At 37.9% G+C, this 24,786-nt stretch overlaps 1 protein-coding gene across 6 annotated transcripts; it reads right to left on the bottom strand.

Moving 5' to 3' along the window:
- Positions 1–482: 482 nt before the first annotated feature.
- Positions 483–24,020, bottom strand: LOC110109638 (2-oxoglutarate-Fe(II) type oxidoreductase hxnY-like). 6 transcript variants are annotated; one of them, XM_020840818.2, is made up of 12 exons: positions 23,743–24,020; positions 22,977–23,174; positions 21,233–21,331; positions 20,925–20,976; positions 18,593–18,714; positions 18,384–18,484; positions 18,232–18,290; positions 17,660–17,716; positions 16,257–16,302; positions 1,448–1,527; positions 1,163–1,285; positions 483–864 (listed from the first exon to the last, which is right to left on the bottom strand). In XM_020840818.2, the coding sequence occupies exons 2-11, from the start codon at positions 23,113–23,115 to the stop codon at positions 1,198–1,200; spliced, it is 843 nt and encodes a 280-aa protein (XP_020696477.2). In that variant the 5' UTR covers positions 23,116–23,174; positions 23,743–24,020; the 3' UTR covers positions 483–864; positions 1,163–1,197. The 6 variants fall into 6 exon arrangements, with proteins under 6 accessions (XP_020696477.2, XP_028548240.1, XP_020696476.2 ...); XM_028692407.1 differs by having other exon boundaries at positions 483–861; positions 21,233–21,304; XM_020840817.2 differs by having other exon boundaries at positions 483–861; positions 23,743–24,019.
- Between the last annotated feature and the right edge of the window lie 766 nt (positions 24,021–24,786).

Raw genomic sequence — 24,786 nt, 5'->3', positions numbered from 1 at the left:
GTGCAACAAAATTACAATAGAATAACTATACTTAACTACTTGGATATCTATAAGAAATTAAAAATGAATTATCTTTAGCTAATGTAAAATTGCCTCTACTTTTAAGTAATTTTGTACTAAAAAATAACTTTACAAAATAATAAGAAAGCCATCCCAAACCAAATCAAAATTATCCTAAACTGAGGGCCAAAGTCGGATACAATTTTTAAAAATTCTCTATTAATATATGACGCTGCGCTGTTTTCAAGATTTAAGAAACTGTTATTACTTTATTTTAAAACATTGTTATCAAAATTAAAACAATTTAATTGAATTCTTTTGCACAGGGTATTTTGTATCATCATATTTAATGTTGGATTATCACTGGCTGTGTGACTCCATGAGTGAGTTCTCGGTTGAACTTTAAAAAAAAAATTAGCAGCACTGTTTCTACTTAAATAATTCTACACATTATTTTTTCACCAGATATTAGGAGAACTATCAATTCAAATACAGCCTCAAGCCACATTTCATAGCTCTTAAATGAGTATCAACATTATTTTCACCATATACACATTAAATACAGTAATCTTACAAACCACTCAAAATAGTCAATTTATCCCAAGTAGAATATTTAGATCAATTCAAGCAAATTCATACACACATTATATATATAAGACTCGAATCCAAGACCTCTTAATTGATAGCAAAAGCTCCCAACCAGCAACTAGTAACTAAAGCATGATTGTTAAGTACTAAATCTTTTATTTCCCAAATAGGCACACCTTCGAATATCTACAGATTTTCTTTCTGATAGAGTTGCTGTCAAATTTTGGCCTTTTCCCATAACAAGAATAATAGAAATTTATGGACCTGCTATACCTGCTTCATCGTAGCAAAGTCTCATTATCGAGGGAAGAGAGATAAAGCACAGAAGTTATATACAAAAAAATTTATATCACGATATCTTTATATAATTTGATTGGAATGATAAAATAAATAATCAAATTTAGAACATACTTAAATAGAAATTAAAAAAATCATGAATTAATTGTCTACACAAGATTTAAATATCTTTTAATTTTGAGCATTTGTCTTATAAATTATAACTTTGATTATTCTATTCTAGCATTTTGATGCAAATTAAAACAGAATATAATTAGCGTTATTCAAAATATTATACCATTTAATTTCTCATTTCTTGTCCATGATATGATCTCATTTCTTGTCCATGATATGATTCAGGCCTAGATGTGTATCGTTGTATCTCTGGTTCATGTACGCATAACACGTTATCGGAGGATACCTGAAGACAATTAGTCAAAAGGGTTTTAAAGAGCTATCTCCATCAAAATAAAATAAGAAAAGAAAAGCAAAAGAATCAAAGAATTTCAAGATTTTGAATTAGCCATGAATGACTTGTAAAATAAAACTAAAATGAACGATTTTGGAAAATAAAATTGTGTACTTGGGTGGGTTCATATCAGATGTGCAAGATGGCAAACACTCCACAATGCATTCAGGCTTTGGGTCCGCAAAAAATGCAACCTGTTTAAATGAGGAGAATAGAAATAAAAAAATTAAAATGGGGCATACTTTTTAAGAAATATAATCCGCCTGAATTCCAAATTATCCTATAAGGATAGAGAATATACATCTAACAATGGTTTCTTTCCTCAAGTTCAGTGATGATACAAACAACATAATGGCATAATTTCAAAGAAATTGAACATTATATATTCCATAAACTTGCAAATAGTGAAGGATTACAAATTACACATTCACATTAGTTTCATAGGAGTTCTAATTTGTAGTAGACTAATAAATTTTAGAGCGGCGCTATTGAGCTCCAAACACACTGTTAGGAGTCTGGATTTAGTGGTGGATAACATTTGCCATTCAAAATCTTTGGATTTACATAGTAGCATGCCACCCCCTCTTTTCGAACTGCTCGATTTGGGATTAAATAACATTTTCCAAGATTCCATGTTAGTGGCGAGATCTACTCCCTTAGCAATTCTTTCCAGATCTATGGAAGCTAAGGCTGAAGGATAAAGCTTAATGTCCCATAAATATATTCCCAACACAATAGGACATTGATAGGAAATAAGAGAAAACACAAAATTCTGCTCCAGAAATAAACAATCAGACACACTTCAAGCAATTTTTGAGAGAAAAACAGAGAAATAACGGAGAGAAAACTTTTAATTTGATAGTAGATGAAAGAAAATAGCAAGATATAGTTGAATCTTCAATTGGAGAGGAAGATCCTACTCTCCCAATCTCTAGCCGGAGGCTAGAGCCCAAGCAAAACCTAAAAAACATCAAATTCTACAAAACATACAATATAACCCTAACACTAGAACAAAAAATTGGAATCAAATTGGTATCAAAGCTACTTTTCGGGGCTGGTTTGGGGCGGTTTTGGCTAATTCCAGCAGAAGTTTTTCATATTCAGACCTTTGGTGTGGCAGTTTTTTGGGAAGAAATACTGATTTTTGAGTCTCACAACAATTCATGTATCAATGGCGGCCAAGAATGTGGATGCGTTGGAGGAAAGCCATGAGGGGGAGATGAGCCAAATAAAGGCAAAGGTGGAAGATAAAATTTCCTCCATGGAAGAGCAATTTTCTGACTTACGTGACATGGTAAAGAAAATGTTGGATCTCCACAACCAAACGACGGCATTAGAGGTGAAAGTGTGAGAAGAAAAAAATATGAATTCTAAAATTCATAGGGACAAAAATGAGGTGGAGATCATCTAGGGAGAAGAGAGAAAACCCCATATGGAGCATTTCCAGAGGGACGAGAGAGGAGGTAGGTATGGGGATGGGAAAGGAGCAAGGGGATGCTAATTGTGAACAAAGGGAGGTAGATCATGGCCACCGAGGTGCTGATTTTGAAGGAAGGATGGGAATTCGAAGAAGGATTTGGGTATGAACGTCCGAGGGATGATTGGGAGACTTGGGGAGGACCGCCCACTTGAGAAGGGGAAATTATGGAGGAATCAAGGGAAATGGGGGAGATCCGAAGATCCATCTAGGATGACCACAACTTTCTTACTCCCAAGGGACTAGCGCCATGAAGCCTGCATTAGGCCCTAAAGGAGAAGCCTGGAAGAGGGGGATTTGGGTGGAACTTCGAGAAGCTGATTAAGGAGTTGTAGGAGAAGAGGGCAAAGAGATTGTGCTTCAAGTCTGATGAGAGGTTGTGGGCTCCGAAAATTAGGCATCGGCCTCCCCGCCGCGCTGATCTGCTTTTTGCTCTAGCAAGGGGGCGTTTTAACGAACTAAGTTCCGGGGTAAATTTTGGAAGGCAGATGGGTTTGTAGATAAGACACTACCCAGAGATTTTGCCCTCATTTGATGAGGACTTTATGATATGAGTTCTGGTTTCCTATAAGCGCAAGCCCCTATAGTTAATTACCCCTCCCGATCACGAGAGAGAACTTTCGATTAAGGCTAGTCGTCGATCAGATACGTAGAATATACGTGGTATCTGGCATATAGTAGCAGCATGGGTTTGGGTATTGAAGATTGGAAGTTTGAAGATTTAATATTTAAAATAGAAATTTCACCATCTTGCACTTAAAGCGGATGGTGGGGGAATGGATGATGGACCCGATCAAGATCCCATGGTTCTGTTGTCCCGGGCCATCGTGGTCCCTGGTCTACTTAGTCAGAGGAGGTAGTCAACCCAACCTGACAGAAGGATCCTTGTCGGCAGCCATGGGTTGCTTTGTCCAAGGGAACCTTGTAGACCTAGGGTGGATGTTTGTCTAAGGGGACAAATTTGAATCCACCTTAGCTTACAGAGGGCTTTGTGCCCTATCGATCATATCCTATTGATTCATGTCTCAAGGATTTGATGCCAATAAGGAACGTAATGGCACTGGCCATAACCGGTATTTCGTGGTGCCATTTGGCGGCAAAATCACTCGGTTCAGAGGGCCCCGGGTCATAACCTTTTATCCTGCAGTGCCATTTGGCGGCAAACCACCAGTTAGAGGACACGTACCACGTGTTTATTGGAAGGAGATTGTTTGAGAATGGATCCTAATGATATTTTTGACTAGGCATTAGCTCTTTGTGAGCTGAAGTAATTTTCTAATTTGTCCACCTCGGTAAACTGTTGCGGAGGGCGGATGGATTTTACTTCAAGCATTTGATGATTGGATTTCAAATTTTAAATATTTTTTTTGGATTTTTGGATTTGATATTTTTTTGGATTTTTGGATTTTGGTATTTTCGTGGAGTTTTGGATTTTGATAGGCATTTGGATATTTGGGAGACATTTGAAAATGTTTGCGAACCCCTCCGGTTGAGATAAACGTTCAACACGGCCATCATCGAGGTGTTTGGGGTCATTTCTATTTTTGGATTGAACCTTGGCGACTCGGCTGAGCTGTTGACCGAGGATCAGGTTTCGTGTAGGCTTTGTGCCTTTTTGTTCATGAGCTTTCTTTGTTGAAGGTCTTGAAGGTCGAATATGAATGTATAAGATAAATATTCCGGTCGATTTCATGATCACATATTTATCTGATGATTCGAACCCTGTCTACTCCTATTTATCTGCCTAGGAGGATCGGGTTTCGTAGGCTTTATGCCTTTGTTTAGTGAAATCTTTTGATTTTAGGCCTTGAAGGCCTAATATGAATATATTAAAACAAATACACCCGTCCCCACAACCGTGTATTTGTTTGAAGGTTCAAACCCTGTCGACTTTTATTGATCCGTATAGGGGGATCGAATTCGAACTTGAATTCACTTATTGACCCGCACAGCATCCCTAGACGTCACGTGTGTACCAATAACACGCTCGCCGGGGCCCATGCGGGTAAAGATTGTATTTTCCCCTTTTTAGTGTACCTATGTGTATACAAATTACAGTGCACGTGTAGGAGTATTTTGAAATATTTGTAGTTGTGCAGATAACTATCATTTGGATGCACACAACTTTTTATTTAAGAGTTTATACACGCCTTCTGTCTGCTAGTACGAATGTTGCGGATCCGGTGGCTTGGCGTTATAGATTGTAGACGCCTTCTGTCTGCTTGCATATGTGTTGCAGATCCAGTGGCGTAAGGCGTTTCATCATCTTGACGTTGGCTCCCCTTTCTCATTCACCGGGGAATTATTCTGGACTTTGAAATCTGTTGCTTTGAAGAGAACTCCTTTTGAGGTCGTCAATGTAGTGGACTCGTTATTTCCGGTGTTTGTGGGCACCAGAACTATTCTCTTCTTAAGTATAGAACTCATAAGAGACTTAGGAACACCAGGAAGTTTGGTTTTAATTTGTTCAAACTTTTCCTCCCTTCTATCAGAGGGTGTCCTTTTCATACATAGAGTCGCCCTTATACTCAACGCACTTGTAGATCTTAGTCACCGTCGTTGTAGGTAATATCCGTACTTGTGTCCACAGTGATTCATTGTACTTACAATACACTGTTGTTCTCCACAAGTATCCCTTTGCAGGGGACTGTCGTATCCCCTACGGGCTCCTGAAGGTATTTGTAGAAGACCCATTGTCCTTGTATCACACCCATCTTTCACCAATCTCAGGTGGGTCTACCTTGATGTATTTGATTTTGCTTGCAAAGACGAATCTTTGATTGCTATATATGGGTAGGACTCGTACACCTTACAACTGTTCGTTGCTTCTTAATGTATAGTGCATTGACTTTATAGGAACTATTATATCTACTACTAGCTCCTAGGAATGTTCGTAGGAGATACTTGTACTGGTGCCCACAGTGGTTCGATGTGCTTACGATATATCCATTGTTGTTATCCACCAGCGTTCATTTGCAGGGGAGCTCCTAAGGATGTTCGTAGGAGACCCTCGTTTCTTGCATCACATCCACCTTTCATCAATCTCAGGTGGGTTGATGATTGCACTTGCTTGCAGGGGGCGGATCTTCCATTATTAGTCTCCCGTATTACCTTCTCAATCAACAGGCATTTGTACATGTTCATTGCGTTGGAGATCTTGTGCCATAGTTTACAAATAGAAATCCTTATCCATTTCTTAAGCGAGTTGCACTTAAGATTTTAGCTTGAGTTGGAACTCTTGTATGATTATTCAGATCGAGCTTGAGTTCAAGTCTACTGTAATCTTATTCAATTCATGTTAGAGTTCACTTGAGTCCGAATTAGCTGCATAAGTTCAATAGTCCCTTGTATTCAATCCGGTTCGAGTTCAAAGTACATGTTCAAGCTTTGAGTTCAAACATAGTTCAGACTTAAAATGAGTCTCTTCCACCCGTTCGAGCCCCCTCCAGTCTGAATCTTGTTCAAGTTCAATGTCCTTACTCGTCTTGCAAGTTCATTTATAAGTTCAAATTGATTTGAATTTGGCTTCAGTTTGATTTCATTTTATTTGGAATTTGCCTTTAGAGATCATTTGAGTTTCGTTCAAATGTAAGTCAACAAGTCCACTTGTTGATGTTTGAGTACGAGTCCTTTATGGTCCAAGTCAGATTTTTGTGCCAGTTCAAATGTTCAATTTGAGTCCAAGTCTTTTGTTCTTTTTGAGTTCAAAACAGGTCCGAGCGTAGTAATATTTCACCCGAAATTTCAGCAGCCTCCTGGCATTTCCCCCATTTAGGGGAAAACTACGAGAAACTGGGCCTTCCCACCACGCGCAATAAAGGCGTGTATGGTAGGTGTCCTCGGACGAGGACACCGCAGCCGTGCTCTTTCCTCCCACCACGCACAATAAAGGCGTGTATGAGGTCTTGGTACCTGTTTAAAAATGCACAGTTTGCTTTACTGTCGCTCGAGGGTACTTATGAGTGACCCCGCCTCGCCGTAGGTGCCGCACCGGGGTCCCTTCCCACTACGCGCAATAAAGGCGTGTATAGGCGGTTTTCCAGTACGCCACGAACGTCGAAGTAGAGTTTAGGCGATTGCTCGCCTCGTCGTAGGCGTCGGACCGGGGTCCCATCCCACCACACGCAATAAAGGCGTGTATAAGTGATTTTCCGGTCCGCTGCGAACAACGACGTGAGAATCTGAGTTTAGAAGATCCGTATCTTCGCGGGCTTTGACGGTAGAGCTCGTGGACCGAGGCAAGAAGGGCGAGGCATTTTTTTATTAATTATATTTAACATCAATTAAATAAAATTAATTAAACAATAATCTTTAATTAATCATTTTTTAATTAATTAAAATTAATTAAATTAATTAATTAAGATTATTAAAATCAATTAAGAAAATAAGTTATAATTAATTCAAAATTAATTATAACTTAAATTTACGGGATTTGGCCGAAGAAGACCGTGCAAGGGATCAGAAAGTTACCTACACAACCAGTGAGCTCATCTGCTTGCTTCCGATCAAAATGTCTTAACTTCCGATCCGACCGGAATGGAAAGCCGTCAAGGAGCAAAGTCGACTGGCCACAAAGGTGCTGAAGAAGCGTGCGCAATGGAGAGAGTTACCTTCACTGCCCGCGAGCCCTCGCTCTTGCTTCCGATCGGAAGTGTCGTGACTTCCGATCGAATCATCGCAGGAGCAGAGTCAGACCAGCCACAAAGGGATCGAAGAAGAGCCAAGCGAGGGTGAGAGCAGGCACGAGAAGAGGCCAAAGGCCTCGTCCCTTCGGCCTTTTAACGACTCGAACGATTTGTGTGAGCGACGTGCGAGACGCGACGCTCAGTATGGTTTCGACGTGCGACGAGTGGCGCTGCATCGTGCGACGTGGGACGACAGGGAGTAGGTAAGTGGATTTAAAATTTTTTTTCTTTTTTTTTTGTTTCACGGGAGAGGGTCAACAGAGTTATACACCAGGGCATATTTGTAAGGACCAAACTCTTCAAGTTCTCACCATCTGTGATGATGAGAAAGTTGAGGGAGGTGATGATGAGATAAGGATAGAAGTAGAGGAGAAGCTACATCTGTGCATGGCAAAAGTCTCCTTGAACTCAATGGTGGGGTTCAACCCGAATCACACCATAAAAGTGAAGGCGGAGATAGCAGATAGAGAAGTGGTGATGCTACTAGATAGTGGGGCTACCAATAATTCTATCTTCAATCAAGTCGTTGACCAGTTGGGGGTGAAATTGGTGGACGCTGGAGGTTATGGGGTGATGATGGGCACCGAAAAGGTGAAAATGGGTATAGGAGTGTATAGGGGAGTAGTGTTGACTATTCAGGCGATTTAGAAGAGGGAGAATTTTCTCCCATTAGAGTTGGGAAACACTGATGTTATCCTAGATATAAAGCGGCTGTTGACCTTGAGAGATACCAAGGTCAATTGGGGAGTGCACTAAGGATGGAACTGGCAGTAGAGGGACAAAGGATGGTGATCTAGGGAGATGCAGTGCTATCCATGGCCGAGGTATCTCTCAAATCCATGATCAGGACCATATAGGAGGTGGGAGGAGAATTTTTTGTGGAACTACAAAGCTTGGAAGCGGTCAGCTTGGGGGAAGTGGGAGACATTCCTCTTTCAGTGTAGCCACTCATACAACAATTCAGTGAGGTTTTTCATCTGCCTCAAGGCTTACCACCACCCAGAGAGCAGGAGTATGTAATTAATTTGATGGAAGGGATGTCACCGATTAGTATACAACCATACTGCTATCCTCAGATTCAGAAGGATGAGATTGAGAAGCAGATTAAAGAGAGTTAGAGGCGAGGATCATCAGGCCGAGTGTGAGCCCATTTGTAGCCCAGTCTTACTAAGCAAGACGAAGGATGAGAGCTGGAGCTTTTGTGTGGACTACAAGGCCTAGAATAAGGAGACTGTGCTGGATAAGTTCCCCATTCCGGTGATCAATGAGTTACTAGATGATTTGTACGAAGCAGTGGTGTTTTCCAAAATGGACATAAAGACGGCTTACCATCAAATCAGGATGAGAGAGGAGGATATTCAGAAGACAACCTTTAGGACACACGAGGGACACTACAAGTTCTTGATGATGATGTCATTTAGCCTTACCAATGCTCCTGCTACTTTCTAGTCCCTCATGAACACGGTGGTCAGACCGTACCTCCAGAAATTTGTGTTAGTTTTCTTTGATGACATACTTGTTGTTGACCTCCACAAGGAAAATAAAAAAGAGAAAAAAAAGTCAAATCATCATACCTATGTCTCACCTATCAAAGCCTATATCCGAAGCCCATATCCTGTCGAATATCCTGTAAGATCGCCGCATCTATAGTGCCTCATGCCCTATGGCGCTGAACTGTTGCTTCGTTATGATCTCCCACTTGCCTCGATCACGCATCCATAGGCATCAATAAAACGAAGGTGAAGAGAGGGGCTTAGTTCGGCTTCTTCTCCACATATCCCAAGCACAAACCTCAGAGCCGATCTCTGTCCATCGCCTGTCTAGTTTGCAAGCTGAAGTCGTCCGTTCCTCAACCCATAATCCCAAACTGAAAGCTCTAACAGAGCCTTCATTGTGTCTGTACTCCATCGAACCTCCACTCCACCTTACATCTTCTTCTCCTCCTCCCACGGTGAAGCCAAGCCAACATCTCCACTCAACCTCAAAGCCGAAGACCCCTTATCTATCCCGACCCATAGCTCCCGCCTTCTTCTTCCTCTCGAATCCTCCTCTTCACTTGATCCACCCCTCGTCGAACTCAACACCAAGCCAAGGCAAAACCACATACGCCTCCACCTCCTAGTTCTTTGATCCAGAGAGAGAGAGAGAGAGAGAGAGAGAGAGACCTACATACCTAGTTAAAGCCTCACCCGACCTCCAGTTCGATGCCAGAGACCTCCGATCCATCTTCTCTACACATCCAGGTGCCTCCACTGCTCCAACCGACCCTTAGCTATAGGTTTGGATTTATTTTATTTAAATATTAGTTATTATTTGTATTATTATTACTAATTATTATGATTAGTTTTTGTTATATATATATATATATATTATATACGTGTGTGTTTGTGAGAGGATAGCAAAAAAAAAGAATGAAAATATTTCAAAAAAAAAGAGAGAAAATATTCAAAAAAAAAGAAAGAAAAAAAAAGTGAAAAAAGAGATTCTTGTATTTTGTGTGCCACCCCATCGTCGCCAATTCAACATCGCGCGGGTATAACCTTTCTAACTTTAAAAAACTCTTTCTTGGCCCTTGCATCGCGATGAGCGACCACTTATGCACACTTTTCTCTAGCGTGGTAGGAGAAAATTCATTGCAATGCTTGCGATGGGACATGTAATCTTCTAAAACCCTATTTTTGGTGTTAGCAGCGCACTGGAAGACCAACTCATGCACGCTATTCTCTAGAGTGGTGGGAAGAGAATCTAGTGCGACGTCTACGGTAAGGTGGGGACAAATATAAAATCGTGTATTTTTTGAACCGGTGCCCGAAGGCCCATGCATGCTTTCTCAGGCATGGTGGGGGACAAAAATTACGACCGTGGTGTCCTATGACACTAACCGTGCATGCTTTTCTCTAGCATGGCGGGAGGCTCAGTTTTCTGTAGTTTCCCCTAAACGGGAGAGACGCTGGGAGGCTGCAGAAATTTTGTCTAAAGAAGACAAGGACTTGAACCCAAATATGCAATGAATTCAAATTAATTAAATCCAAACTTGAACAAGATGCATTAAGAACATGTAATTCAATATGATAACAAAGACTTGTGAACTTGGACTTGCAATAAATGGCAATAAATTGGACTCATATTTGAACTTGCAAGGACTACAAGGGACCTAACTTGAACATATTTTGAACAACAGGGGACTCGAATGGAAGAGGTTCATCAAGAGCCTGAACTATACTTGAACTCAAATGAGCTATATGCAAAGAGTTCTAACTTGAACTTGAACATGGCAAAAGACTTAAAGCAAGATAGCTTGAACTTCATTTGAAGTTAATCTAAACTGTGGTGGACTAAACTTGAATTTGAATAAAATACAAAGGAGCATATATGGAGCTTGTGGTGAAAGGGAAGACTTGCAATGACTATAGAACCTATAAATATCATTTACTCACAAATGATGATGAAGACTCATGCAATCAAATGCCACTAGAAGGGTTTGATATGCAATAAGCATAATAAGTCTTCATGCTCAATGGAATGTGAATATTAAACAAATGTTGAATATTATGCCCCTACACATGTTGTAAACCATCCCCAAGGCCAAAGAACTTGTACGATCAATTTGTTTGCAAGTGATAAGAAGATTCAAATGAGGGTTGGTTTGTAGCTAATGTCACGGGATTCACAAACAAATCTTTCAATCCTCTTGCAATTGATGGGGGGAGCAATACACAATGAATACAACACATCCACAAGCAAAGTTGAGAGGTCGCAAGGAAAATAGTCTGTCTGCTATCAATGATAGCTAATGGGTACCTATCTCATAAATATATAACAGTTTTCACAAATACTGAAATACATGCAAGCAAATATATTTGTCCCGTACGAGATATTGCATGGAGAGTGTCTCCATTATAAAGGTGCTGAATCTACCCACAAACAACAGTAGTAGAGATATTGCATGGAGAGTGGATCCCTTACGAACAACCTAAAATTTGTAATTGATATAGTGGTTGTGCTCATAAGTCATGGTACTGGGTATGTTATAAGTATGATGAATTCTACTACAAATATGGATGAAGAAATACAACAAATGCAAGCATCTACAGGTTAAAGCAGGAGATTCGTTAATGCACTACAATCCACCTGCAGAAAACAACAAGTAGTGCACGACAGTCTACCTGTACAAAATAGTGAACAACTTAATTCAGAAGCTGCTACGCGACGCCAACGGATCCACAACATCCATGCAAGCGGACAAAAGACATTTACAAATATCTCAAAATACCCGTTTTTTTTATCATCCATGCGAGAGCAGCCGTACCAGCACTAGGGGAGAAGACTTCTACTCAACCATACATCTCTTATTTAATATATTCCTACCAGCTTGATCTAAGCAAGCAAAGTCCGTTAGTTACTATTTTGAGAATAGTGTAATGAATCAATAAATGGAACACCCACTTCTTTTTTCTTATCTTTCGCTAGAGGGGTGTAATTAATAGCCCATCTCCTGTGGGGTTAAGCCCTATGGCTTGTCGGAATCATACTAGCAAAGCCTTAATTGGCAAAGCTTCGGATCTTAGCTGATGCCATTTGATTTGAGGTACTTACAAATCGTGAGGGATGGTGTAAAGGGCCGTTTCGAGTAAGCTTTCGCTTTTTCTCCCGGCTTTCAACAACTTTCGCTGACTCTTTCAAAGGCGACCCTATGACGTTTCCGTTATTGAAGTAGCCCTTCCTCGCCTACCCTAAGAAAGAAGTCACTATCTTCTTTCCCTACTGAAGTACAAAAGGTGCGCGTAGCCCGACCCCCACACATGCACCGTAATTTGTATACACATAGGTACACAAAAGGGGTAAACACGCATGGGCCCCGATGAGCGTGTTATACGAATACACGTGACTTCTAGAGATGCTGCACGGGTCAATAAATTTGAACCCGATCTTCCTAAGCAGGTAGATAGGAGTCGATAAGGTTCAATAAATGATCACAAAAATGCCACCAAACACTCGTATGGGTCCCAACGAGCATGTTTTTCAAAACACATGACCTTTAGGGATGTTGCGCGGGTCAGTAAATAAAACCAAGTTCGAACCCGATCCTTTTATTCAGGTAGATAGGAGTTGACACGGCTCGAACTATTAAATAAATATACGGTCACGAGGTCGACTGAGATATTTATTTTATATATTCATATTAAGCCTTCAATAAATAAAATTCACAAATAAAGTCATAAAGCCAACGAAACCTGATCTCCTATCAGCAATTTGATAGGGTCAACAAGGTTAAATCCATAAAAATAGAAATGACCTCTCACACCCGGATGATGGCCATGTTGAATGCAAATCTCAACCGAAGGGGTGATTCAAACACTTTCAAGTGCCTCCCAAATTTCCAAATGCCTATCAAAACTTCAAAACTCTACCAAAATCTCCAAAATTCCAAATCCCAAGATATTTAAAAATCAAAATTCAACCATAAAATCATTTAAAGCAAAATACATCCATTCTCCGCAATACTTTATCGAGGTGGATAAATTAAAATTTACTTCAGCTCATATACAACTAATGCCTAGTCGAAAATATCACTAAGATTCATTCTCAAATAATCTCTTGCTAGTAAGGACATGGTACATGTTTTCTAACCGGCAGCTTTGCCGCCAAATGCCATCGCAGGATAAACGATTATGACCCAGGGCCCTCGGAACCGAGTTGCTTTGCCGCTAAATGACACCACAAAATATCGGTTATGGCCAGAGCCAATGCGTTCCTTAATGACATCAAATCATTAGGATATAAATCAATAGGATATGATTGATAGGTCACAAAGCCCTTTGTTAGTTAAGGTGGATTCAAATTTATCCCCTTAGAAAAACACTCACCCCAGGTCTATAAGTCCCCTTGGACGAAGCAATCCATGGCTGCTGACAGGATCCTTCTGTTAGGTTGGGTCGACTACCTCCTCTGACTAAGTAGATCAGGGACCACGATGGCTAGGGACGATAGAACATGAGATCTTGATCAGGTCCATAATCAATTCCCCCACCATCCTTTTTAAGTGCTGGATGAAGAAAATTGTAGTTTTAAATACAAAACCTTCAAATTCACAAACATCCAAACTTTCCAAATTCTCAAATCCAAGCTCATGCTGCTACTATATGCCAGATACTACGTATCTCTACGTATCTGATTGACGACTAGCCTTAATTGAAAGTTCTCTCTCATGATCAAGAGAGGTAATTAACTATAGGGGCTTACACCTATAGGAAACCAGAACTCGGATCATAAAGTCCTCGCAAAATGAGGGCAAAATCTCTGGGTAGTGTCTTATCTACAAACTCATCTGCCTTCCAAAATTTACCCTGAAACATAATTTCGTTAAAACTCCCCCGAAAGAAAAAGCAAACAGTCGGGCGGAGACCGGGGCCGAATTTTCAGAGGCCACACTTGTGTATAACAGGACCGAGAAGGAGCACCTGAGCATTTGAGGGTGGTCTTAGGAGTTCAACATGATCGTCAGCTAAGGGCCAACCTGAAGAAGTGCAGCTTTGCACAGACTAGTGTGGAGTACTTGTGGCACGAGGTATCTCAGGAAGGGGTGGCAACCGATCAAACCAAAATTGAAGCATTGCAGAAGTGGCCTCTACCTAAGAACTTCAGAGAGTTGAGGGGCTTCCTAGGTTTGACTAGTTATTACAGAAGGTTCGTGAGGGGGTATAATAACATAGTTTGGCCCTTAACAGAGCAGCTAAAGAATGATAGTTTCTTATGGGGAGAGGGGAGAGGCAGCTACCCAAGCTTTTGAGAGACTAAAAAGGCCATAACCATAATACCGATTTTGGCTCTACCAGATTTCAATCAGACCTTTGTAATGGAGACAGATGCATCAGGATATGGGTTGGGGGAAGTGCTCATGCAAAATCATAAACCCATAGCCTACTTTAGCCAAATGTTGACAGCCACGGCTAGGCTTAAGTCAGTATATGAGAGGGAATGATGGCCATCATGTTAGCCATTCAGAAGTGGCGTTCTTATCTGCCAGGTCGGCACTTCATCATTAGGACAAACCAGAGAAGCTTGAAATACTTGTTGGAGTAGAGAATGGTGATTGAGGAACATCATAGGTGGTTGTTCAAAATGTTGGGATACTATTTTGAGATCCAGTATATACCAGTATTGGAGAATAAGGTGACTTAAGCCATATCAAGATGTGTAGGAGAGCTCCAGGAGAAGGCCATTTCAATACCACTAATGGTGATTGGCAGGCTATCAAAGAAGAAAGTGTGCAGGACGAGGAGCTGAGGAAGATTAGGAGGGATTTATTAAAGGATAGGAGAAGCCACCTAGGATACTCTATCGTAGGAGAAAGGCTACTGTAACAAGGGAGATTTGTGATGCCACAAACCTCTATTCATATTCCCCAACTACTGTAGGAGTTTCATGGGAGCGCGGTTGGAGGACATTTGGAGGTGCAGAAGACATACAGAAGATTGACAGTTGAATTATACTGGAAAGGGATGCATAAGGATATGGAGGAGATGGTGGCTAAGTGTGAGGTGTACCAGAGAAATAAGTTCATGGCTATGGCTCCAAGGGGTTTACTTCAACCCTTAGTACTTCTAGACAGGGAATGGGAGGTGTCCATGAATTTCATAGATGGTTAACCAAGATCTGAGAGATTCTCAGTGATTATGGTGGTGATTGACAGACTGAGTAAATATGCACATTTAATTACCTTATGACACTCTTACACCACAGTTATAATACCTACAACATTCATCAGAGAGGTGGTTAGATTGCATGAGATCCCAGAGTGGATAGTTTCTCTGATTGAGATAAGGTGTTTCTCAGTTAGTTTTGGAGGGAGCTGTTCAGGTTGCAAGGTACAAACTGAAGAGAAGCTCCACTTACCACCATCAGGCGGACGGGCAGATGGAGTTAGTCAACACTAGCTTGGAGACTTATGATGATTTGCATCAAAATACCATGGATGTGGGTCAAGGGGTTAGCATTGGCAGAATATTGATACAACATACCATACTACTCAGCTTCTTAGATGACTCATTTCAAAGTAATGTGTGGAAGGGACACCCCACAATTAGTGCATTTTGGGCAGGGGAGCATACCAGTCTCCTCAGTAGAATAATACTTTGAGGAAAGGAATAGAGTGATAGAGAAATTTAAAAAATACCTATTGAGGGCACAACAGATCATGAAGAAGCTGGTTGATGGACACAGGAATGATATTCAATTCCAAGTGGCGGACAGCATGTGGGGCCCAACCCTCTTAATTATGGTGTAATGGGTTTAATTGAGAAGGATTTGAGAAGGAAAATTCAAATTCCAGGGGCAATTTATGGATTTGTTGTTTGTTTTTTCTTTAAGTAGTATTTTTGTTATAGGATTAAGGTTATATTCTATGTTTTGCAAAATTTGGAATTTTTTAGGTTTAGCTTGGGCTCTAGTCTCTGGCTAGAGATTGGGAGAGCAGGATCTTCCTCTCCAACTGTATCATGCAATTTTCTTTCATTTACTATCAAATTAAAAAGTTTTCCCCTCCGTTATTTCTCTGTTTTCTCTCAAAAACTGCTTGAAAGCAAGTCGAATTAGTGATTTTTGCAGTAAAATTTGGTGTTCTCTCTTATTTACTATTAGACATCATTTGAAGCAAGGAAATTAAGAACACAAGCAAAACTAATTCCTAAATAATATGTTGAGATATTAAAACAACTATTTTTTTTGTTGCGACAAATGAAACTAAAGTGATGAGTCTTACAGAATAGCGTTCTTGTCCATCTAATACAACACGGTGCAATGTAGATCTGCACATAAAAATGAACTTATAAAACTTATATATAAATGACATCCAAATAAGGATATGTTATAGCTTAGAACTAAATCAAATAACATAACATTAAAAGTGCAATTTGAGATTATGTTCGCTATTATCAAGCAAAAGGACAAAATCAATAAAAATTATATTGGTATCGAATACAAGTTCAGAGTTGTGCACTTATAAAATATGAAACCATGATATTGGAATTAAAAAAAAAAAGAGAAAACACATTACACCGCAAAATAGCAACTTCTCTTAAAGGATCTAGATAATATAAATGATAGAAAAACCTACGATTGAATTTTCCTTAAAATTACTATGGACATTAAAAGAATGAACATACAATAAAAAGAAAAGTTTTCATCATTCTGGGTATAAAAAACATTTTTTTATCGCACTTTTTTTTGTTGCTGAGCAAAGATTCTTAATAGGACACAATGAAGAAAAAAGATTTATGTAGCTAACTTCATATTATGGGATAAAGGCTTTTCGATATTGTGATAGGAAATACTTGAAATCAAGTATTTCCTATGCACTTCTTGCAACAACTCTCCAAGCAAATTGCTTTCCGGCGCAGGAACACAGTGAAAACAGCGGAAAACTGAAGAAAAAACTAATGGAAACGTAGGAAAACAATTGCAAATGATTGTATTCCACTAGTAGTTGCAAACAACAAGCAAGATACAATTTTCCTTCAATTCGAGAGGAAGGAAAAACTCTCCAAATCTCTAGCCGTAGCCTAGAGCCCAAGAACACCAAAACCTCGATCTCAAATGAAGATTCAAATTCAAGATAACCCTAATTTCCCCCCATCTCCCTAATTAAAGCAAAAGGAAAGATACAAATTACATAAACACCCTCCTCATTCAAAATTTCCCTCCAACGAAACGCTCAAAATCCTCCTAGCCCGCCTCTTCTTCCGTCGTTTCTGTGAACGGGTTCAGCCCGGCTTTGGACCGCCGGGCGTAGAACCGGACCGGTTCAGCTGGGACCGGTCCAAGCGTAACATATTGTTGTTGTCAAGTAAGACTTAATGTGTCTCTCATCTCCCTCAAGTTATGGAAAACTTTAAAATCTATGAAGTCCTAAAATATAATGAATTTATATGTGTATCTTTGCAATATAATTTTCTATATTATAACCAAAACGTTACATGCTGACATGAAATTGGACATTAATGTAGAATAACTAGCAAGGTCAGTGTAGATATAGTTGTCAAATGGAAAGGTTATCTCATGTGTGACTAAATATTGAAGAATACCTTTCATATTCAATTGCAATAGTTTAATAAAATGAGATAAAGATTTGAAGAAGGAAAACAACCTCACTAAGGGAAGTGATACCTGAAGACATCATTACTCAACCGCTCGAGCAAATCACCAATATTGATAATGAAACCACTGGAATGCCAAAAATCATGTGTCAAAATCAAAAAATGATATTGAAGCAACTCTAGTTTGATGGTAGCAAAAGAGAGGATAAAACCAATTAAACTCTACATTCATATCCTATATTCCTGAATGACACGGATTATTATCTTTTCTTCAAAAATGGATAAAAGAATATCAAGATAGTTGAGTTTTTTCTACACTAAAAGCTCAACACTACTACTAAATTGCTGAACTTACTGTTAAAATAAGAATACGTAGTATGTATAGGCAAAGTTCAGCTAGAATTTCACTCCTAGAATCTGGACACTAGCAAAGGGACAATACACAGTCAATTCGTTCAGATTCAAGGTGGTGGCTCTTCAAACAAAGTTCAATTGACAGCAGAAGAAATATAATTTCCCCAGCTTGAACATGGAGCATGAATCTAATCAGGTTCAGATTAGCTATCCGTAATGTGAACTAAGTAGCAACATTGAAGAAGAACAAGCAATTGAAAGCTTCCTATTTGTAGAAGAAAGGCTAACCCTTTCAAAGGAGCAACATCTTCCCATATCCGAGGTCGGGCATCCTTATTCTTGCATATCTAGAGTGGGTACAACACAAAGTATTAAAATCTATGATGAAAGAACAAGGGCAGACATGGACACTCTACAGTGACGAAAATTTCATAGGTTACCTGAAGACCGGCCACATCATCAGTGGCCAAGAGATTAATCAAACCAAAATCAGAATGAGCACCACATCCATATATTCCCCTTGCAGGATCAGAAATTTTATCTGAATGTCATGATAAATAAAGACTTAATCCGCACATATCCCATCAATGATCAAGAAAAATGGACATCAGGAGAACAACTAAAAAATGTCCTGAAAAGCCTTAATCACCTTCATAGTGAAGAAGCTTCAATGTCGCCAGGGGCTCACCAAGCATTTCTGGTTTATCAAAGAAGCCAGCATCTAAATCAAGTGTAAGAGCTATAATCTTAGCAATTTCCCTGGACACTCTCCTGTAAAGATGTGAAAATAATATCTGAATCTTAAGCTAAGAAATGCTAACCGCAGCATCTTTGTTTGTACCGTAACATTTTGGCATTGTTTTAAAATATCAAAGTAAGCTCAAAAAAGGCTCAAATGAAATACAAATAGTACAACAACATTGAATTACACAAGAAAAAGGCTAGCATCAAATAGAGGCTGGCTTCAACCCATGCTTCAGCTAATTAGAGGTAAATTTCAGAGTCCCATGACTGTATTTGGCCAGTTTAGTCTCAAAGTATCATATTGCTTAAATTTATTTCCTCCACTATACATAACTGATCCAAAATACTCTCTTTGGGAATCATTTTGGATTAATTATGTAAAGTTGAGGGGCTAACTTTGAGATTAAATTAGTCACATATGAATTATTTGAGGACTATGTTGATATTTTCTGTTTTAGTAAAATACCACCAAAAAATATAAGCATATAGATTTACTCTTGTCCAAAGTAGGATGAACACATTGCTAATTCGGACCTCTTCTATGACTAGCGATTTCACAAACACTAGCGATAGTATTTCTCAATGCTGGCAATCCTCTTATAGCTTCTATGACATCAACCTCCTCTACAAGCCTCTATAATGACTTCAATTTTCTCTTCCTCAACTTCCTTTTGTGACTGTGGTTCTCGATTTCCTCTACTCCTATTCTTCCTCCCATCACCTACTTCACACTCATCTTTTTATCTCTTGCGACTTCCCCTACCTTCAACATCTCTACTACAATTACAGGACTTGTAGACATCATGAGACTTGTGACTTTCTATTAACTCGATACTAAAATAGTATATCTTTGTGCATTTTAAATGATTTTCGGTATTATTTTTGTACTTCATGTGCATTATTCATTTATGAATCATCCGACTACATCAATTATTTCCAGATTAAATTGACATTACAGAATATATTTCAAAGTGCAAAGTGCTAGGAGAAAAAATCTGTGGTGATTATGCAGCTAGAAGGGCATTTAAACTAATGAACATGATTTTGGGTGACACAGTGCCATTCTGGGCACCACGACACCATGACATTTATAAACATCAAATATTCATAGAGCAATGGCGTCATGACATTTATAAACATCAAATATTCATAGAGCAATGGTGTACTAATTCTTAAATTCATAACAAATATTTATTTACATTAATCGTGCATCATACATTCGCCAAATTATCATCGTTCACACACGTCAAATCCACCTTGATTCGTACACGTGAAAATTCAATTTTGCCAATCGACGACCCCGGCCAATACAGGTGTCAATCTTAACTATTTCAATTATCTCGAACACGCCGAAGCTGTTCGTTTTGGAAACCGATGTCATTTATGCAACTTTGACTTTTGGTCGAGATGCTTTGACTGACTTTCATGGGATGTTGTGCACCTTTGGCTGTTGTTTTCATCATGCACAATTGCTTCAGCGTTGGAGTTGATATTGGGGTCATATTACTAAACATTTTTTAGAGTTTTTCATGTACAAGTGTGATGCTTGATTGTATTATTTGGTGATTTCCATCCTTCTACTTTTTCTTTTCGATAAATCTTGTTGGTGGTTTTCATGTGTGATTTAAATTAGTCATGCTAAATACAATCTAGATTTCAATGAACTCTTTGATTCTCAATTAGGTTTTATGGTTTCCCAGCTTTAGAACTATTATGCATTATTCTAGCATAGAATTATTGAAGTGTTATTTGAATTAAAACATTAAATTTTCTCTAGTTTCCTCTCAGACAAAAAATTATTAAGATTAAAAGTCCGTGCCTTACAAGGTTTTGTGTGTATAATGATTTTGTACAACTCATATTACATGTGCATTAAAACTTTAGGCGCTAACGAAACCTACATCAATTGCACAAGAAAGATTAGTCAATTGAATAAAAATCTCGAAGATAGACTTGTTTAGAGCAATAATACAAACAATTACAAGATGTTATTTTTAGAGATTTGCTAGAAAAACCTTAAAACAGAGTTAGGGAGGATTGAAATAAAAACTAAATCCCGAAATATGTCTAAAAATATTGATCATAATTGCATAAAAAAAAAACTGCTACAAGCTTAAGGGTGGCATCTATCATTCACCTAAAGAAATTGCTAAATATATCTTTAAAAATTAATAAAATTTTGGTTGGTAAGTCTACCAAAAACAAAATATAGCAGCAAAAGGTAAAAGATATATTACAAGGCCTCATTGTGGTACTGCTCCATAACCTGCCTCCAGCCAGGTAAAATATCTTCAGAATACACAAATAAAATAGGATGATATGTTAGAATTAGAAAATTTTGCATCTAGCTGAAAAAAATTCAACTCAGTGGTACTTGAAATTACAAAGTTGCATTTATAAGAAAATACATGTGATCATGTAGATAAATAACAAGATCACAAGCTAAAGAAAATACAACAAATTAATGAAAAGTTTAATTTGAAAAAAAGACAACAAGAAATTGTTCCTGAAGAGAAAACATACGGAACATGCTCTAGTATGTTACCTTCTGAAGGCCACTGATTTGGACCATAAAAGGGTTTTTTTGCATCAGGATCATCTTCAGGCACTTCAACACCTATGTAATATCCTTCTTTCAAGTCACCTAGAATATCCATGAATAACATATTCTAACATTCAAAAAATATATAAATCTGTAGCCATATAAGGAAATGGTTCAACCATCATCAAAGTAGACAAGTTAATTATGGAAGGGGACGATATTTTGTGCATATAAAATTGAATCTTCAAGGTTGGAAAATGGAAATAATTAAATGATGACAAGGAGAATGCCTTAGGAAAATGGCATAGGCAATCACCTTCCTTCCCTTAGCTGGTTTTCTGAAGAAAACTTTTTTTTTTTAAATTTGTATTTTAGTTTACCTTCATCAACTTCCTGTTATACACCAAAAAGAGTGAAATTATAAGGAATTTTCCGTTTTTGTAGTCACCTTTTTCTCTTTTTCTTTAGTAAGAGATATAGGATCTGTTCACTCTAAAGGAATTGAAAGAGAGGAAAACGAAATGGAAATGTTAAGGGAATTGAATTGAAATTATGTTTCACCCAATTGTTTGGTTCAGGAGAAGCTGAGCAAAAAAAAATTATCATTATTTTTCACCCAATTATTAGTATCTTTTCAAATCATTTTGTTTTTGTTTTGTTGAAATATTGGATTTTAAAATTCCTCATATTTGCATTTAAGACTACATGCATATCTATATACTATACAACAACAACAACATCAAGCCTTTATCCCAATATATGGGGTCATCTACATGAATCTTTTTTCTCCATTGTACCATGTTAAAAGTCAAATTCACATTTTAATCTAATAAAGAAAGGTCATTTCCAATATTTTCTAACCAAGTCTTTTTAGTCATATTTTCTAACAAAGTCTTTTTAGTCTACCTCTGCATTTCTTAACATAAGTCAAATCCAATACATCTACTTTTCTAATTGGGTCATCGGAAGCCCGCCGTTTTATGTTTAAAGAAATTAAAAAGAGAGAAAATGTAGAGAAGAATGGACCATGAAAATGAATTCTCATCCAATAATTTTAACCCTCTCATGTTTAAATTAAATTTAAGAAAATGATATTGGAATCAGTTTTCTTTCAAGTAAAATGATATTAGAATTTGAAAAGGTAATTATTGAAATATTTTCAAATCATTTTGTAAGTTTTTTTTTTTTGACATCTTTAACTTTAAAATTTTTCATATATGCATTTAAGACTACATGTATATTTATATACTATATAATATAGAAATAAAAAGGGGAGAGAAAATATAAAGGAGAATGGGCCATGAAATTGACATCTCATCCAAGAATTTTAAGATTTTAAATTATTGGATGAGATATTTTCTCTCTCTAGATTTTAGATCTCAAAAATATATAGAAGAGAACACAAATTCAAAATTAGGTAAAAAAATAAAGGGCAGTTTTATATGGTGGAATAAATAGTTACTTTTTAAATCATGTTCATGAAAGTTACATATACTTTGAAGAGACCATTATTATAGTTTTTTTTTCCTTTATTAAGTTATTTAAATATTGAAATCAAAGAAATGAAAAAAAATTATTAACAATAGTGATTTGTAATATTTCATATAGATTTATAAAGCTATTTTTCATTCAGGCATTAAATTTATGATTCAATAAGTATGATTTCATGAAAATGCCTTCAACATTAAGCGGAACTAAAGGGAGATGTAAAGGTGACTAAGTAAAATCCATAGAATTGGAAACGAACCCTGAACTTGATTTTCGGGATCCAGAGTCTGATCAAGTGTGGGTGTATAACCTCGAAGCTTTTCATTACGAAACAGCTCCATTTTTTTATGCAAAGGTAGAGCAAAAAACTTTGTACTCTGGAAGAAAACCTCATTCATGAATTCCTGGCTAATGCCATGATCAATTACATAGAAAAATCCAGAATCTATAGGCACGCCTGAAACAGATAAAAAAATATAGTGGTGTTGTTAAAAATCACCAGAATACAACACAATCATATAAAAGAGACAAATATAGTAATAATATCATGTCTAACATTAGAAATAAAAATTTTCAAAATATTTCATAATTATAAAAATTCTTGGGCCATAATATCTTGCACAAAAATGTTCGTCATGATGGATCTCATTCGTTTTTAGATGAGTAAAATAAATAGAGAATAAATCAGAATTTATATTACACTCATCTCAAAATCAATCCAGGTACATTGAGACACCAAAAATTTGATCAAATATCACGAGACCATTTTTTTCCTGATAGGATGACTATGAACATTGAAATCCAGTCACGTCCACTACAATCATGGATACTTCAAAAATATTTGCTGACTAATGACTATACCCGCATCTATCATACGGATATTAAAGCAAACAACACCATGACGTAATCAATTTAAGAAATAAAAATAAAAATCAAAAGCCCTGCATAATACTAAAAATACCTAAACTACAAATAAAAAATTTCAGAAACGGGACAACTACAGAGGGATAAGAGGAGAAACGGACCTGCTTCAGAAGTGAAATGGATTTCTGGATGTCAGGATCCGAGATGCTGATACAGTTTAGTGCCGTCACATGCACTTCGGCGGACGTGGCTTCATCTGGAACCGGCGCCACCATCTCAGCCCACTTGCTGTATTTTACAGAATTCGAATTCCTCTTCACATCTCTCACTCTCTTATCTAGCTTGCTGCAAAATTCTAATCCGGAGAAATCAAATTCACGCCTCAAGAGGCATGCATGGCCAATGGCCTTAATTTCTCTTCATTACCGATAAGTCTTGATGTGATTTCTTTTAAGTTTTTCTCACAATTATAGCAGACTTGTTGGCAACTTTTATTATTTTTTTATATGTAGTTTAAAAAAAATAAAATGTAATTGTTATTTTTTGCTATAAATTATGACAAATATTCAAAAGGCAGACCATTATTTTAATTTTATTTTTATTTAAATAAAGATGCATCCATTAATCAGAAAACTAAATACAAAGAAAGACTCAAAGAGTTCAACGATGAAAAACCAAGTATAGGATGATCTGAAAAAGCAAAATGGCTAACATAAACAAAGAAGGCTAAAAAGCTCGCCGGACTCAACAAAGCCACCCAGTAGCCAGACAAAGGCCATCCATTTGCGATAAAAAACCGCACAAAATTATCAATGAAGAGAACATCCACCAAGGTTGTCAACACAAGCCCAGGCCATCCAGGAGGGCAAACAGTTGAAACATCATAGTCTAAATCCCAACAGAGCAACAGTACTTGAAACATCCGGGCAAAACCCAAAGCCAGACCAATCAAACAACCAGCCAACAACTAGAACAGTAAGCCAAGAGTCCCCATAGGACCCCCCACAAACCACCACAAATGCCCAAGCAACAACTAAACCTCACGGCAAAACCAACAATCGAGTTATTAAAAACAGCCAAACCGATCCCATCACCCAAAAGGCCCACGAACCAATAACAAAGAGACACCAAGTACAATGGCAACAGTAAGCAGAGAGTTTTTTTTTACGTTTTCTTCTATGATGGTTGCCGCCATGAAAAGCATT

This window comes from Dendrobium catenatum, unplaced genomic scaffold, assembly GCF_001605985.2.
Source record: "Dendrobium catenatum unplaced genomic scaffold, ASM160598v2 original_scaffold_195217, whole genome shotgun sequence".
Lineage (NCBI taxonomy): Eukaryota > Viridiplantae > Streptophyta > Magnoliopsida > Asparagales > Orchidaceae > Dendrobium > Dendrobium catenatum.
Note: the sequence above shows the minus strand (reverse complement) of the source record. Positions and strands in the feature narration are given on the sequence as shown.

Coding starts and splice junctions, on each gene's coding strand:
- LOC110109638 (XM_020840818.2), bottom strand. CDS start 23,115: ATGAATGAGGTTTTCTTCCAGAGTACAAAGTTTTTTGCTCTACCTTTG. Junction 17,717..18,231: donor GATGTTGCTCCTTTGAAAGG/GTTAGCCTTTCT, acceptor TTGGCATTCCAG/TGGTTTCATTATCAATATTG. Junction 1,286..1,447: donor TCTGATATGAACCCACCCAA/GTACACAATTTT, acceptor AATTGTCTTCAG/GTATCCTCCGATAACGTGTT.